This window comes from Scomber scombrus, chromosome 7 (assembly GCF_963691925.1).
Source record: "Scomber scombrus chromosome 7, fScoSco1.1, whole genome shotgun sequence".
Classification (NCBI taxonomy): Eukaryota; Metazoa; Chordata; class Actinopteri; order Scombriformes; family Scombridae; genus Scomber; species Scomber scombrus.
The window spans coordinates 15,983,040-15,997,290 of NC_084976.1; the positions used below are offsets into that span (position 1 = coordinate 15,983,040).

Below are 14,251 nucleotides of genomic sequence, written 5' to 3' on the forward strand. Positions count from 1 at the left end.
GAATGCTGGGAATGCAGAAAAAGACAATGGAGGGAATTGTATCTAACTAGCTATATTTAGGATTTCATAGCACCAATCTTTGGTCCTGAAAGTCTCATTAGAATTGTACTTGATTCTCAACACCAACTTTATTTCTGATTTGTATTCACTGTTATGCGCTCTGTCCTTACCTCCTCCCCTTACCGCAAGGTTAAGAACTAATTCAATAAGTTTAAGTACATTAGGTTTTATTTCTCCCACTCTGCTTCCTACAAAATATCTTTAATCTCCCCAGAAATCTGTGGGGAGATTAAAGATAATTAAAGATTCCTTCTTAGCAATTCCATATCTTGCTTGTAGAAACCATATAAGTGATGTATTTTTTATTTTTATTTTACATTATTACTGGTTATTGTAAAAACAAATCCAGTATTTTCCAATGTATTGTGAAAAGAAAACCAAGGAATCCTGCACACAGTTCATCACTTGGATTCACTTTAAAAACGTTTTGGGAATTAATAGACTTCCGGTCTATGTCTAAAAAAATATGATCTAGATAGATACTGGCAAGTGCAGCACTATTAAGTAAAAGAGGTGAAGACACAGAGCAAAGATGAACCATCTGATGTTACACAGATGTTCATCAAATCATACAACTCAGCACCCACCAAGCAGATTATTGGAGACTTGTATCTAAGTATATTATTGATGAAGAACAAATCAACAGACTAAATGAAGCAGAAGTGGCAAAGAGACCTGGACAATGAAATTTTTCTGAAGGAATGAACTCTCGTAATCCACACCCAGATGACTACTACAAACTCACAAAGTTAAAGAGGCTTCTGCTGGAAGAGCTGTGTGAGGTTTTTTATAACCCTGAAAATCAAAATAAACTGGACTTCAAAGCTGGAGACAATGTGGACGCAGATTACACTCACATCTTTTGGTCTTGTCTCATTTTGCAGCCTTTCTGTGCTAATGTTCAAGCCACCATATTAGGATTTCTACTTAGGAAACATATCTAAGGAACTATCAGAGACAAATATTTACTAAAAACTCACGGTAGCACGCAAGAAGACAATTACAAGATGCTGGCTTCTTAAAGAGCCTCCAACCCTGAACCAATGTATACATACCGTAAACAGCAGTATGGAATGTATGACATTCAGTTTGGGTTTACACACAGAAGTCGGAGAAGAGTATTGGACTGAATGGGATTCATACAGACTAATGAAGAGTCTGACAGCTCCAACTATAGTAAATGCAATTGTGAAAAACTTCTGTGTTTATCATTTAATTTATCTGAGTGACCTCATGTTTATTAATGTTATCAAAATAAAGTATAAAAAAATATGATGTTTTGAAATCTCTGCATTGTCTATCAATACTTGACACTCCACATGAAAATCAAACTGCAGTGGCAATGTTTTTGTTTATGTCATTCCAGTTAAAAAATACGAGCAGTGGCAGTGTGGCAACAAATGTTGTACAGTGCAAATGATTCAAGCATGAAGCCCACAGGCCATTTGCTTATTATTCATCATGCCTGTCAGGTCATGGATTGTTATGCATTGCTTATTAAAAGCTATGTTGTGGCTGAAAAAGTGTGTGACACACATGTATGGCACAGAAGTGCCAGATAGCATCAGATTCTGCCCCTTAGAGGCAGACGCAGGCGGACACTGCAGCTCCAAATCCCATTGGGGGTTGCTTCATTGTGCCTGAATGCGTGAGTCATCAAGGGCACACTTGGGCTCCCACGCCTCCAGCTACCTGATGCCAAGGCATCCATGAATGATTTCAACTTGGCTGGGGATGAAAATGGCCTCTCATACTACTATGAGTCTCCCTCTATCCTGTGTATTACTCCTGTGTCATGGCAGACAGCTTAGAGGAGCACATTTTGATCATATCTGCCAAATCCTTATTTCTTATCGCTTCCAGTAGAAGATACTTCCTCTGCACGAGACTGTGATTATGTTCAAATGTGTTGCTCAGGGTCAAATAAAGTCAGCTCACACATGGCTGTTATGAAACATGGCATCTTATTTTGCCGTCCATCACAGATGCATGTGAGCCGGTGCCCTAAAGGAAGTTACGAAGAGTGGGAAAGCAGCAGTGGAATCCCCCCTGTGGTTATAGAGGAGGATTAAGGCCACTGGGTTATTATGCCACCGAAAACTGAACTGAACAGTAGGCAACACACCAGATTAATCTACTGTATCATCCACCCACTGGAACATCTATCCATCCTTAAAAATATTGCAATGTGTCCTCATGATCACAGACGAATCCAGCATACACATACTAAAAAATGTTATGTATCATTTAACTTAATCTGACACTCCTTCAAATGAGTGAGCTGGTTCAAATTAGCAACCAGAAATTAATCCCAATCTGGAAAGGAACGACTCCACATTCACCACTGCATGAAGGTTATACAGATGCGTCATCACTCATTTAGCAGGCTTTCCAAGGGTCTCTGATGACATAATCCTGCTGCTCAAATGGAATATGTAAATCACTTGGATGAAGTTCACCCCCCATTGAGATGACATTCACAGCATTCTTCTTTCTGCACACACACACAATCTGTAGTTATGCCTCCTTTTGATCTGTGGTTGAAACTATGCCTCCGCCACCACTTTAATACTCCTCCTTTGACTTTCTTTCCCCTGTTTAGACGTCAGCATGCTTTAGACAATTACAATTCAACAAGCTCTGGAGCCGAACACAATGCTCAGAGCTCCACACAAGTGTGTGTGCGTGTGTGTGTTTAAGTGTTAGGTTACAGCGCACTGTGCTCTCACAGGCTGAGCTAACATTTCAAATCGTCTTCCTGTATGTTTAGAACAGAACACGCTGGTCCCCACCCGCTCAAAGCAGAGGTCACCCTGCTGCACAGAAAGACAGGAGAGCAGGAAAATACCAAGCAGGGTTATAAGAGAGGGGGTGGGTCTCTTGTCTGACCAATTACACTCTAGATGATTTTAATGAAGTGCAACGTAAGATTGACCAGACTGTATTCGTTAGTGATTCCTGAGCAAACATGACAGCTGGTTGAAGTCAGAGGTTTACATGCAGGAAAATATTTCAAAAACAGCAGTAAAAGAAGTTTCTAGCTCTGAATCCTGCAATGCAAACAATTATTGGACCTTTTTAAGCTTTATAACATTTCTAATGTAAATATGCAACATCTTGGCTAATTAAAAGCAGCCCATATACTCCTTCTCCCTCACTGAAAAAAGCTAAATCTATGAATGCTTAAATTTTAAAGTCTGCTCTCAGTGTATGTGCCGTGTAGGCTTTAAGTTTCCACATTCCACTTGCGTAATTTGCATAACGGACCATGATTGGCTCCTGTCATCGCAAAAAAATTGGATCGTTGTGATGTCACAAATCATGCTTTTAAAGTACACGTCATACTCAGATTTTCAGATGAGCGCAGAGAAACTTTCCACTTTTTTATCAGATTAAAGTGTCAAACTCTGCACATTCATCATTCTGCAAAGTGAAGCGCAAACATCCAAAGAAACATGAAGAAAGACACGCTTTTGACTGGAAGGGGACTTTAAGTGTTTTTCTTTTATGTTTGAAACAAATGCTTCCGTGGGTCATTGTTCAACATGCTAAAATTAGCTTCTTACGAAAATATTTGGGGTGGCTTGGGGATATCACTCATTAGGTCATCAACATAACTCCAGAACATTTCTGTGTCTTGGCAACTGCTGTCGTTAAGCAACCGTGGTAAACATGGAGGCAAGACAACCTACCAGCCTCATGAGTCAAAATTCCAATATGAACGCCAAGCTCAGGATCTCAAAAACAGCCTTAATGAATAGCACCGCCATCAGCAGCACACATGATGATCACATCGACTTCTGTTTGGGACTTTGAAGTTTCAGTAACAAAAGTGAACACAACATATGATGCAGGCAGGGTCTAATTTGATCCTCTCCAGCATTTCTGACACTACTGTGACAAGCTGGGTCAAAAGGCCAAGGGCCAGGTTGAGTGTATGCTACAACGGAGCAAGGGATACTAACCACATCTGCTCTGAAGCCTTAAATCTGGTTTGCCTCAAAGGCAACACAACAAGCCAAAAAGAAAGTGAAGTTCATCAATTTGTTCAATATATCCCTCTCCAAGGGAAATTAAGTGACACATTTACTACCAGGACACACCTCCTTTGACCCTGTCTGCTTACTGGATGTCACTTATCTGAATGGATCTGCTGTGTGGCTGTAAAGGACAATAGACAACAAAAGCCAGAGTAAGCATGCTCAAACATATCACAAAAATCATTAATTGCAGAGATAAATATACCTAATATATTTATACAGTAATTACGTGCTTGGACATTATGAAACAAATTGTTTTAGTTGCATGGCTTCACTTCCCTTAATGAGACTGAAAGTGAGTCCCAAATAAACCTCTCCCACCATGACATTAAATTCCTGTAAACACGAGTCAGCTTCATAACTTCAAAAACGCCTCGCCTGAGAGAATCACATGAGAGGGAGAACCAGAATCTTTATGGTAGAAATGTCAGTTTTTTTTCTTTACGTAGACGTCCTTCAGAGAATGAGAAGCCACATCTGAGATCAATGAGGCACAGGCTTGACAAAGAGGGAGGACGCCATCTTTTCTCAATTCCGGATGAAGATGTAATCAATATCCCACCCTCTAAACAAACAGAGATCAGACCTCAAGGGATTACAATTGTTTTATCAGCAACACACAACACTTTCCGCTAATAGCATGCCTAAATGAAGTCACACAGAAAGAGTTGGGCTATGGTCATGGCCGTAGCTACCATTGAGGACACCGAGGTCATGTCCTCGGTATTTTTTTCTTGAAGTTTTGTTTCATTGTGAAGTGAAAATAGCCGACGAGACAATTATCCTTGCATCAACGGACCGTCACGTGACACGTACTTGCAGATACCGCTGCCATGTAAAAACGAAAGTAGTCGGCTATAGCCAGCGGTGGAGTGATGTCCCAACTTGTTTCCAATTTAACTGTTTTCCTTACCGAACAGCTCCAGCTGTGTTGCGCTTCCATCAGCAGATTCTTCACAAATTCACAAATAAACACAGCATATTACTAGAGATTTTTAAGTCGCTGTTATATAGTGCTCACTTCCAGAAAAAATATTCGCTGCAGTATATGTGAACTGCCACTTGAAAATCACCAGATATATGTTGTCTACTTTTGTGAATTGGACTTGACCCGATTTTGCAAACTGTTCATTCATTGGATGAGCCCTTTTCTCCCTTTCCCAGCAGGCCGTGCTCCATTCCACATTTTAAGAACAAACAAAGAAAATAATATAATGCACTTATAATTTTTAAATATACAACCATGGAAGTTGTACAATACTGAAATAGGAGTTGATTTAAGTTGCAAAATTGGAAGTGATGAGAAAGAACTGGACCACAAGAGTGACCATGACTGAGAAATGCACAGCAAGAAACGTTATAGATACATCATGGATTACAGCACACTTATATAAGTCGTGGTCTTAGTTTTGACCTCGGTATTTGAAAAATCCTGGCTACGGCCTTGGCTATGGTGTGTATTTTAGGCCGACTAACTCCGAGAAATAATGTATTACTGAATGGAAAGGTTGATTATTGGCACATAGTGAGCAAAATGGAAGGACAAAGGGAACATTCCTGAGGGCAGCCAATGGACAAGGCAGCATTGTCATTTAGTTAAAGCTTGTTTTGGAAAGCATGATGACACTTAGTCATGTGTGAAGAGAAAATGTGACAGACCTCCAAAACTTTAACAACATCAGCGACTGTCATCACCGGTCAACACTTTTATCTAACAGAGGGGAAACTTAGTGTCTTTGACATCTGGGTATCATAAGGGTTAACAAACAAACACAGAGCATTAGAGGCTATCTGTAAAGACTTTAACGACACACATGTTGACCACATTGAGTTGGTCTCTGGTGATAGAGGTCAGTAGTGGGTCATTCTGTAAAACATAATAAGGACATTATTATATTTGACCTATATTAAAAATGTATATAAATCTACAGGCAGACACTGATTAGCTTAGCATAGCATAGCATAAAGACAAGAAACAGAGGTAACAAAATTAGCCTACCAGCACTTCTAAAGCTCGTTTTATCTATCCTCGACAAGAAACACTTCAGGTTTTGTACATTTTAAACAAACTAGATATAGTGACTTTAAGAGGTTGTGGTAGGTGAATTTTGTTACCTTTGAACACAGACAGGCTAGCTGTTTCCCTCTGTTTCTAGTCTTTGGGCTAAGCCAGAGATGCTCTATAACAGATAATGGCGCAAATTGTACCAAATGGTATACACTTCCTGTGTCCTATGTAGGAATGGTCCTCTAAGCTAATGAGCTGCAGCTTCAGTTTTGCAGTACACACAAGGCCTTTTTTAAAAATCTAGAATAGCAAAGCATGACCCACCCTACTTTGCCTCTGATTGGCTAGTACTCCTTGCCATCGTTGGTTGGGTTGTTTAGGTTTAGGCATGAGGAGTGAGGTTTAGGTTAAGAATATCAGGGTAAACCAATCAGAGTAGGACTGATCATGATTTTGCCATCTTTGGACAAAACATATTGCACACATGAGAGTGGTAAATCTTCTCATTTATCTTTTCTGCCAGAAAGCGAACGCATTTAATGCAAAAATGTTTCTTCACACAGCAGCACTTTTACTTTTTTAAATAACTTTTTGGGCCTTTTAGCTTGTGCAAAAACAGGCATGCAGGACCTCACGACTCAGCTATCTCTGAACATAAGTCATAAATATATATTTGTTCAACATAATTCCAAAATACTGGAGCACAGTAGAAGTTGCGCCCCCCTAGTGGATGACTTTTTAATTGAAGCTCATGTCCACAGCAGTAAGATAACAAAGTAAGCTAGATAACAGAGCCAAGTGGCGATAAACCCAAATGAGCTCTTGTAACCATTAGTGATAAGAAAGAGATTAGAGAAGAAATTACAAGCTCAGTTACAGACATTATCAGATAGAGACACACTGTCTTCCACTGATCGTCTTGATATGTTGGACTTCAGAGGAGTAGCAGCATAGGGGAAGAGTCTTATTTACCGCTACAAAGACACATCTTTAGTTAGCTACAACGAAAGAAAGACAAAAGACAGCACCTTTCTCTAACATAAACCAGCCTCTCTAAAAAGTTAGCTGTGGTTAGCTTTTGGCTTATGTATTTAGATGAAATACACAGAAAGGATTTTCCAAGACTTGATGGCCCTGTATTCAATTGTTGTACGAGGAGGGGCATGCTGGGGCATGACAGATGTAATATGGCCCCATTGTGTTAGACGAAGGGTATTTTCTTGTCATGATGCTCAAGCACTCATCCCCTGTGCAGACAGCAGCCTCAGGTATTTCTCTGCCTCTCCACCCCCGCCTTCATTGTGTCTAGACCCCACAGGAAAGCAGACTGGCGTGTGAAAACAAAACTACTTTCCCAGATTCCCATTTCAAGTATGCCATTCGTGCTAGCTTAACTGGCGGATGAAAGACGAGACTGAGAAATATGATTATGAACATTAAGGAAACTTAACCTGTCGCCCTGAAGTCACAACCCATGTTTCATTCGCCCACCACTGAGATTATTTCTCTGGGAAATAGGAGAGGGAGGTGGAGGTCACGAGTGTTGCTATAATGCATTGAAGCACAAAGAATGAGGCTCGGCCTTCAAAGCAACTCTCTTATATTTCTTAAGTGACTTGCATGTGTTGTTGGTGCTCTGTGGTCTCTGATTAAAATTACAATACAAAAATACAAATTTCAATGTTTAATTAATAATCCAAGATGGAATATGAATGGAAACAATGCAAAACCTGAAGCTGCCAAATTCATCCAACTAGTGCAGTATTTTTAGGTATTGAGCAAAATTACTGGAGGAGGGGGGAAAAAAGAGTCTGATCCAAAAAAAAAAAGTCCAATCCTGCATTTCAAAATCTAGAGCCTGCGATTTACGCAAGAGATGCATCTAATTCAGATGTGTCCGTCTCCATAAAAATAGCTATTACTGCCCGAGCATTCCCAAGAGAGAGAAAAAGTTCCCATGGTCTGGGGCCCTGTAGCCATAATTGGCAGACTAACACCCAACAAATCTGACATATTTCCTACACGCAGGAGCAGGTGTCTTCAAAACAAGGCAAAGTCTTAGCGAATAGGGTATCCCCTTCTGTGGCTCCACAAGCAGCAGAGAGGCAAATTATATGGTTTAAGAAAACCCTGGCAGCCTAAACACAGAGACCCAAAACACCAACAGCACTAGCACTGAAATGTTAACAAGTAATTATCCGCCTGGGCTACACTATAGAATAGAAATGTAACATAATAAAACCAAATGTTCCAAGGTCATGGCCACTGTGGAGAAAATATTTGCTAAAGGCCTGCAAATAGTTCAAATTAAGAAAATAGGTTTGTAAGAGTGAAAATGACTTCAAATTAACCCAGATACAGTCAATGTGAACCCAGCAGAAAACATTTTATATCAATGTCTGAGTCAATGAAAGGAATCTCTGTGTGGCTGATACGACATGTAAAATCAGATATGGAAACTTCCACTGAATGAAAATGTGAAATTTGTTTGTGTCTCAACAACATGGCAACAAGTAGCTGCGGAAAGATCCAGCGTCAGATCCAACAACTAATGACTTAGCTGAGAAAATATTGCAGATGCAATCAGTCTGCATCTCTGTGGAGTTATTGTGTCCTCGCTGACCTCTCACCCACAACAGCGTTTTGTTCTGTTGTTATGTGTCCTGTTCCACATATGTTAGCTTTGAGTGTGATTTGTTTAATTGCCTGGAACGCGGCCATTGTGTGGCAATTTCTCTTCTGATAATTGCCTTAAATACAGGTTAATGTGTGGACCCGAGCTGCTGAGGGAGCGAGCTCATTACCATTTATAATGCTGACTGCTGGTTACATGGAACAGCAGAGTGTTATACTTTAACAAGACTGGATGTGGGCCATGAGAAAAGCTTTGACTGCAGCATGTGTCTGATTCCTATGGCTTCATTTTCAGCGGTCACACTGCTGACTTTTACTGTAGCCTGAAGAGTTGTTTGTTCATTTCAAATAATCAGAGAAAACATTTGAGTGAGAAATAAAGGATTTCCCCCCCCCTAAATGAGCATCCTTGCCGATTTATTTGCCCCTATGGATAATCAGGTCAGCTGTCTAATCATGTGTGACACCTACAGCAGAGGAGAGCAGCAAACCAGGCGCATATTTGCAGAAAATAGTCTTGTGTGAATAATATTGTAACTTCCCTCAAGCTGCTTACAGGCATGACATTTCAATGGCTACACAACCATTATTAGCATGTATATTGACTCCTAATTACAATGTGAGGGGATGTCACCTCTGGAAGCAGAAACTGCAGCTTTTTTTCTTTCTTTTTTTGCTGAACTTCAGTGTTGCCACAGCAGAGTGTGAAACATAAGAGGATGCTTAGCTCTCCTTTTGTTGCAGTGCTCCGTATACTCTTCTGCACTTTTCGTCCATTTAAAAAATGCCATGGTGTGGTCTTGAATGTAACATAACTTAAATTAGTTCCAACTCCGGGGATTTACAGTGATACCCTGAGGCTTGACATTAATCTGATCGCTCTTCATGTGTCAGACATGCTCAACTGCCTCTCCTCTCGCTGGGTTTCAACATTAGACATGCAAAATATGAGGGTGTAATTATTATTATTATTATCATTATGCTGAGGTGAACAGTTTTAGAAAGTTCAAACAAATTACATAACATAATATCATGTTGCAAGCAGGTGGGTGACAGACATGTCCTCAGCAGCAGCAGTACAATGTGCCTCTTAAACCACTGCATTTATCTGTTGGCATTTATGAAACGAAATTGTTAGAACTGAGGGTAAGAAGGGAGACGTGCAGGTTTTCTAATGTGTTTTCAGACATTAGAGCTGCACTTTATGTTATTGTATTATAATATGGGTGGGACCAAGTTCATGTTCTCTGCTCTTTCCCTGAGCTAAACAACCTTAACAGACATTTCCAAAACATCCAGAGCTCCCATAATGTGTGCAAGCTTCTTTTTTTTTACTCTCCAGCAATCAGACTAACCACAGACAGGGGGGGTGGGGGTCTTAGATACAATAAGATCACTGCACTATTTTTGCTTTTATGTGTGTATATGTGCATATAAACAAGATCCATTTTCAAACAATAACAGTTGGCAGTGTTTCAGCTTTGTTTACCTGTTCTCCCCTTTTGCATTTGAGGGTGGTGGGTGTAGGACCGTCTGGTTGTCCTCCATATCCACGACACATTTTGTATTCAGTTCAATTTCTGCAGAGAGAATAAGTTTGTTGGGAAAGTAAAGCACTTAGCGTGGGTGTGAATGGTAAAACAAATCCTTGCCATGACTGCGTTAAAACTTTACTCAAGCCTTAAAGTGAGGCTCATAATTCAGGCTGAAAGCAGCAATGGCGATGAAATAAAAAAAAGTTGAGATGATAATGTAGCATGACTCCGAGGAAGACAGAAATGCGAGTTTTGCAAAGAGAAACCACCATTGTCACACTCACCCCTGCGGTTCATGGGCCGAACTCTCACTGCAACTTTTACCTTTGTATCCGACATTTTCGTCCACTTTTTTCACTCCCACCCTGTCTATGCGCCGAGCTATCAATGTACAGTCCCCCCGACGAGAAGCCCGGATTTCTGCCCGACCAAAAAGAAGGCAGCAGACTCTACTTAAACAACCCCAAAAAAGTCCAGACCTCGAGGAGAAGAGATAGGAATGTGTTCATTTTTTTCCTTTATATCCATCCGGGTTCGCTTCTTGTGCAAATCCAGCACTCTGCTCCAGCCCCAGACAGCATCCCCTGCACCGCCATCTTCCACTGGGAGCACGACTGCTCTCCTCTGGCAGACTGGAGACGGCTGTGCCAAAGAGGGGAAAGGATTTACGCACCGCGCCGCTCATTGGTGGCAGAGGGGAGAGGAGTCAGTGAGGCGGTATATGTTGATTTATGATCAACAGTATCTGGAGACGGTTTAGAGGTAAAATTGGAAAAGGTTTAAAATGTCGATATAGTTAAATACGAGCTATTTTTTCCCTGTCACAAACAGGTTTGTCTTTATCTTTGTGAGGACACTCATTGACTACTAAATCTCTAATAGCCCCCCCACACACACACACACACACACACACACACAGAGAGAGAGAGAGAGAGAGAGAGAGAGAGAGAGAGAGAGAGAGAGAGAGAGAGAGAGATCATGGTCAGTTTTGGGGACATTACATAGATTTACATTAGTTTCCTACCCTAACTTTAACCATCACCACCACTTGCCTAACCCTAATCTTCAACACAACCTTAACTTTACCCTAGCAATAACCAGTAACCCCAAAGTCAGCTTCTTCATAATGAGGGACACAGCTTTTGTCCCAAATAGACAAGCTGCCCCCAATTAACTGGTTGTAAGTCTGAAATTTGTCCCCAAAAGCAGTCTATTAAACAAATCATACGCTTAAAAACTAGTTTGAGATTAAAAATAAAAATAAATATAGACAATAACAATTCAAATGATAACATGAGCACAAATCATTTTGCACTCAAATTGTTACATCATTTTTTCATCCTACATTAATCATTTTATTATCAGTTGTAGTAAGACTGAATTTGAACAATTTCATCGACCAAAAACTATTTTTTGAGGGCAATAACAATACTAGAAAATAATAAATATTTGTATTATACTCTCTAGCAGCAAGTGTTTTTTTTAGAAAAGGCGGGATGACTTCAACAAAAACATTAGTTTGACAACATGATTGCATGACAAAGTCTTAAAAAGTCAGAAAATGGTAAGCCTACCTATATTTAAATTATGTACACAACAAAGCATTTAATAACACTCAATTTATTAAATTCACATTCATTAGAATTTATAAATAGTTTTATTTCTAGGTAACTTTCACTATTTAAAATGTTACTTTATCACCACATAATACAACAGTACTCAAACCCTGTTCTTACATTAGCTATTTCATGGGTCCACTTTCAGATTTAGAAGTATAACTCTTCACCGTGTGGTCTCCACTGTCCAGAATGATGAGCATATTGCTGAGTGACACAAGCCCACCTGGGCGGACAAGGTGGTCTCCCACAAGAGGAGTTAGGACAGGGTCGCTCTGGAGCTTCCGCAAACTCCAAATCATCCCCTGATTAGAGTCGATCACCAGCACATCTCCATCTCTGTCAAACGCCACGACTGACATGTGGAGCCAGACTGTGGACTTTAGGGTCAAACTGAAACTGTCTGTCTGATAAAGGACATGGAAGTCTTTGGTAAACACTCTCAGCCTCGTGTGTTGGTGCTTCTCTGGTGGATGAGTGTCATCGATTAGATGCTCTATCACCGCTGTGTTCCCAGTCCCCCGGCAGCAGGCCACCGCTTTTGGATGCTGAAGATCTGAAACAACTGTTTGATGCTGCTGAGTGGTACCATGAGTGTAGTCTACTTTTATGCAGGACAGTGTGCCGGCTTGGACATCAGAGACCAAGATGAGCCCACTGCTGTCTGTGTCCACACCCCATGGCAGCTGGAAGAAATCCTTGACCGTCAACACATGGTTCCCCCTGGAGGTGAAAACCTTCACAGCTTTGTCCCCTGCATCAGTCACCACCACATAACCACAGGGAATCACAGCGACATCCACTGGGTAACAGATATCGTCAATGCCTTTTCCTCTACGCCCAAAACTGTGTAGCTTCTTACCCTTTGGGCTAAACACTGCCACCCTCTTCTCACCATCATGCACCACCACTATTGTCCCAGAAGACCCCAAAACAGCTATTCCAGTGGGGTTGATAAGAGTCCCCCAACTGCCAAAAGCTGCAGAGAGGTACAGAGCCCTGGATCGCAAACCTGTGGCCAAACCAAGGCCTGCTTTTGGCCTGCGAGTTAGAGCAGAGGATGTGGTACTCCGCAACAACAGCAGCTCCTGCAGGTCACTCAGAACCTGGCAGTGGGAGGTGCTGTCAACACTGCACAGCTGTCGACAGAACGGGCACTCCAGCTTCCTCAGGAGAGGGTGGGACAGAGCTCTGATGCATTCCAGACAGAGTACATGGCCACAGGAAAGGTTCTGAGGTCTGCGCTCCCTCTGCTGAGTGCTGAACTTCTCGAAGCAGACTTTACACTCCAGCAAGTTGATCTGGATCTCTCTCAGGATCCCCTCAGGAATCATGCTGCCACGACGTGGGGAACCAGGACTGCTGGTCATGACTACAAGATTCCTATGTTCTGTAAACCTACCTAAGATAGGTCATGGAGTGATGAAAAGAGAAAGAGCACTGCAACATTTTTGTCAGCACACTAGAGTCCTGTGCTGTAGGCCCAGAAGATCACGTGATATTTTGCAGGATACTGAGGCTCTCTGCTGCCCTCTTTGGGAAGTCAAGTCACACACAAGTTGGAGTTTAAAAGTGGTAACTTATGTTTTGATCAGTGCAGACTTCTCTTACATATTCAAAAACAGTAGAAGGCAGTAGCAAAAAAATTATTACAATTCCTTATTTCATATGCCTATCAAATATCAAAAGATAAAGATACTCAAAGCCTGGGGGTGTCCAGGAGGTGTTACAGGGTGCCCAAATACTCACTGCTGTCACAACTGGGGTGAAAGGTGTTATGTTTTTTCTCTTTCAGCAGAATTCCTACATAAACGCCTGCTAATACTCATAATGTTTAAGACTATATGACATTTATTGCTGTTCTTTTCCCAGCGAAGATCAACTGTTCCTTCAAATACATTCTTGTTATAGGTCGGCACATGGCAGCTATTTCAGTCTGAGAGTTTCACGGTGTGCAGACTGAGTGAAATATGATCTGAGACAGGCAGTGCTCGTGTCAGCCAATCCGGCGCTTCTTTGCTGCAGAGGGGCACTCTTCAGGGGTCAGGCAAGGTCATTCATAATTTCCTATTTGAGTACACAAATACCTTCCTACTTACATAAAGTAACAGTATAACAGGGATTTATTTAATGAGTAATGAAGATGTATTAGTTTATTGCTTTAAGTGGGATGTACTGGTGTTGCTGCCACTCTAAAGCCTCTTTCCCACGCGCAGTCTATCCCTGAAATGTTCCAAGAACATTTTCGGCATGATGTGAATAGAAACAGGAATTGATATTCAGGAAAATTTGTACCGATAATTTCCAATCACAAGAGCTAGTAACACTTCAGGGACAATGCTGGTGCGGCTGTGTTGT

General features: G+C 41.2%; 2 protein-coding genes across 2 annotated transcripts in view; both read right to left on the reverse strand.

The window, feature by feature from the left end:
• Positions 1-10,815, reverse strand: part of kif13a (kinesin family member 13A) — a 38,642-nt gene extending 27,827 nt beyond the window's left edge. The window contains exons 1-2 of the mRNA XM_062422249.1: positions 10,562-10,815; positions 10,232-10,322 (exon numbers count right to left, since the gene is read on the reverse strand). Coding sequence (XP_062278233.1) covers positions 10,232-10,322; positions 10,562-10,616 — 146 coding nt within the window. The 5' untranslated portion in view covers positions 10,617-10,815. The remainder of the gene's footprint in view (positions 1-10,231; positions 10,323-10,561) is intronic.
• A 1,082-nt stretch (positions 10,816-11,897) lies between these two features.
• LOC133983715 (E3 ubiquitin-protein ligase NHLRC1-like) lies at positions 11,898-13,263 on the reverse strand. The gene has a single exon (XM_062422887.1). It carries the CDS (start codon positions 13,261-13,263, stop codon positions 12,019-12,021), a length of 1,245 nt encoding a protein of 414 aa, XP_062278871.1. The 3' UTR covers positions 11,898-12,018.
• Between the last annotated feature and the right edge of the window lie 988 nt (positions 13,264-14,251).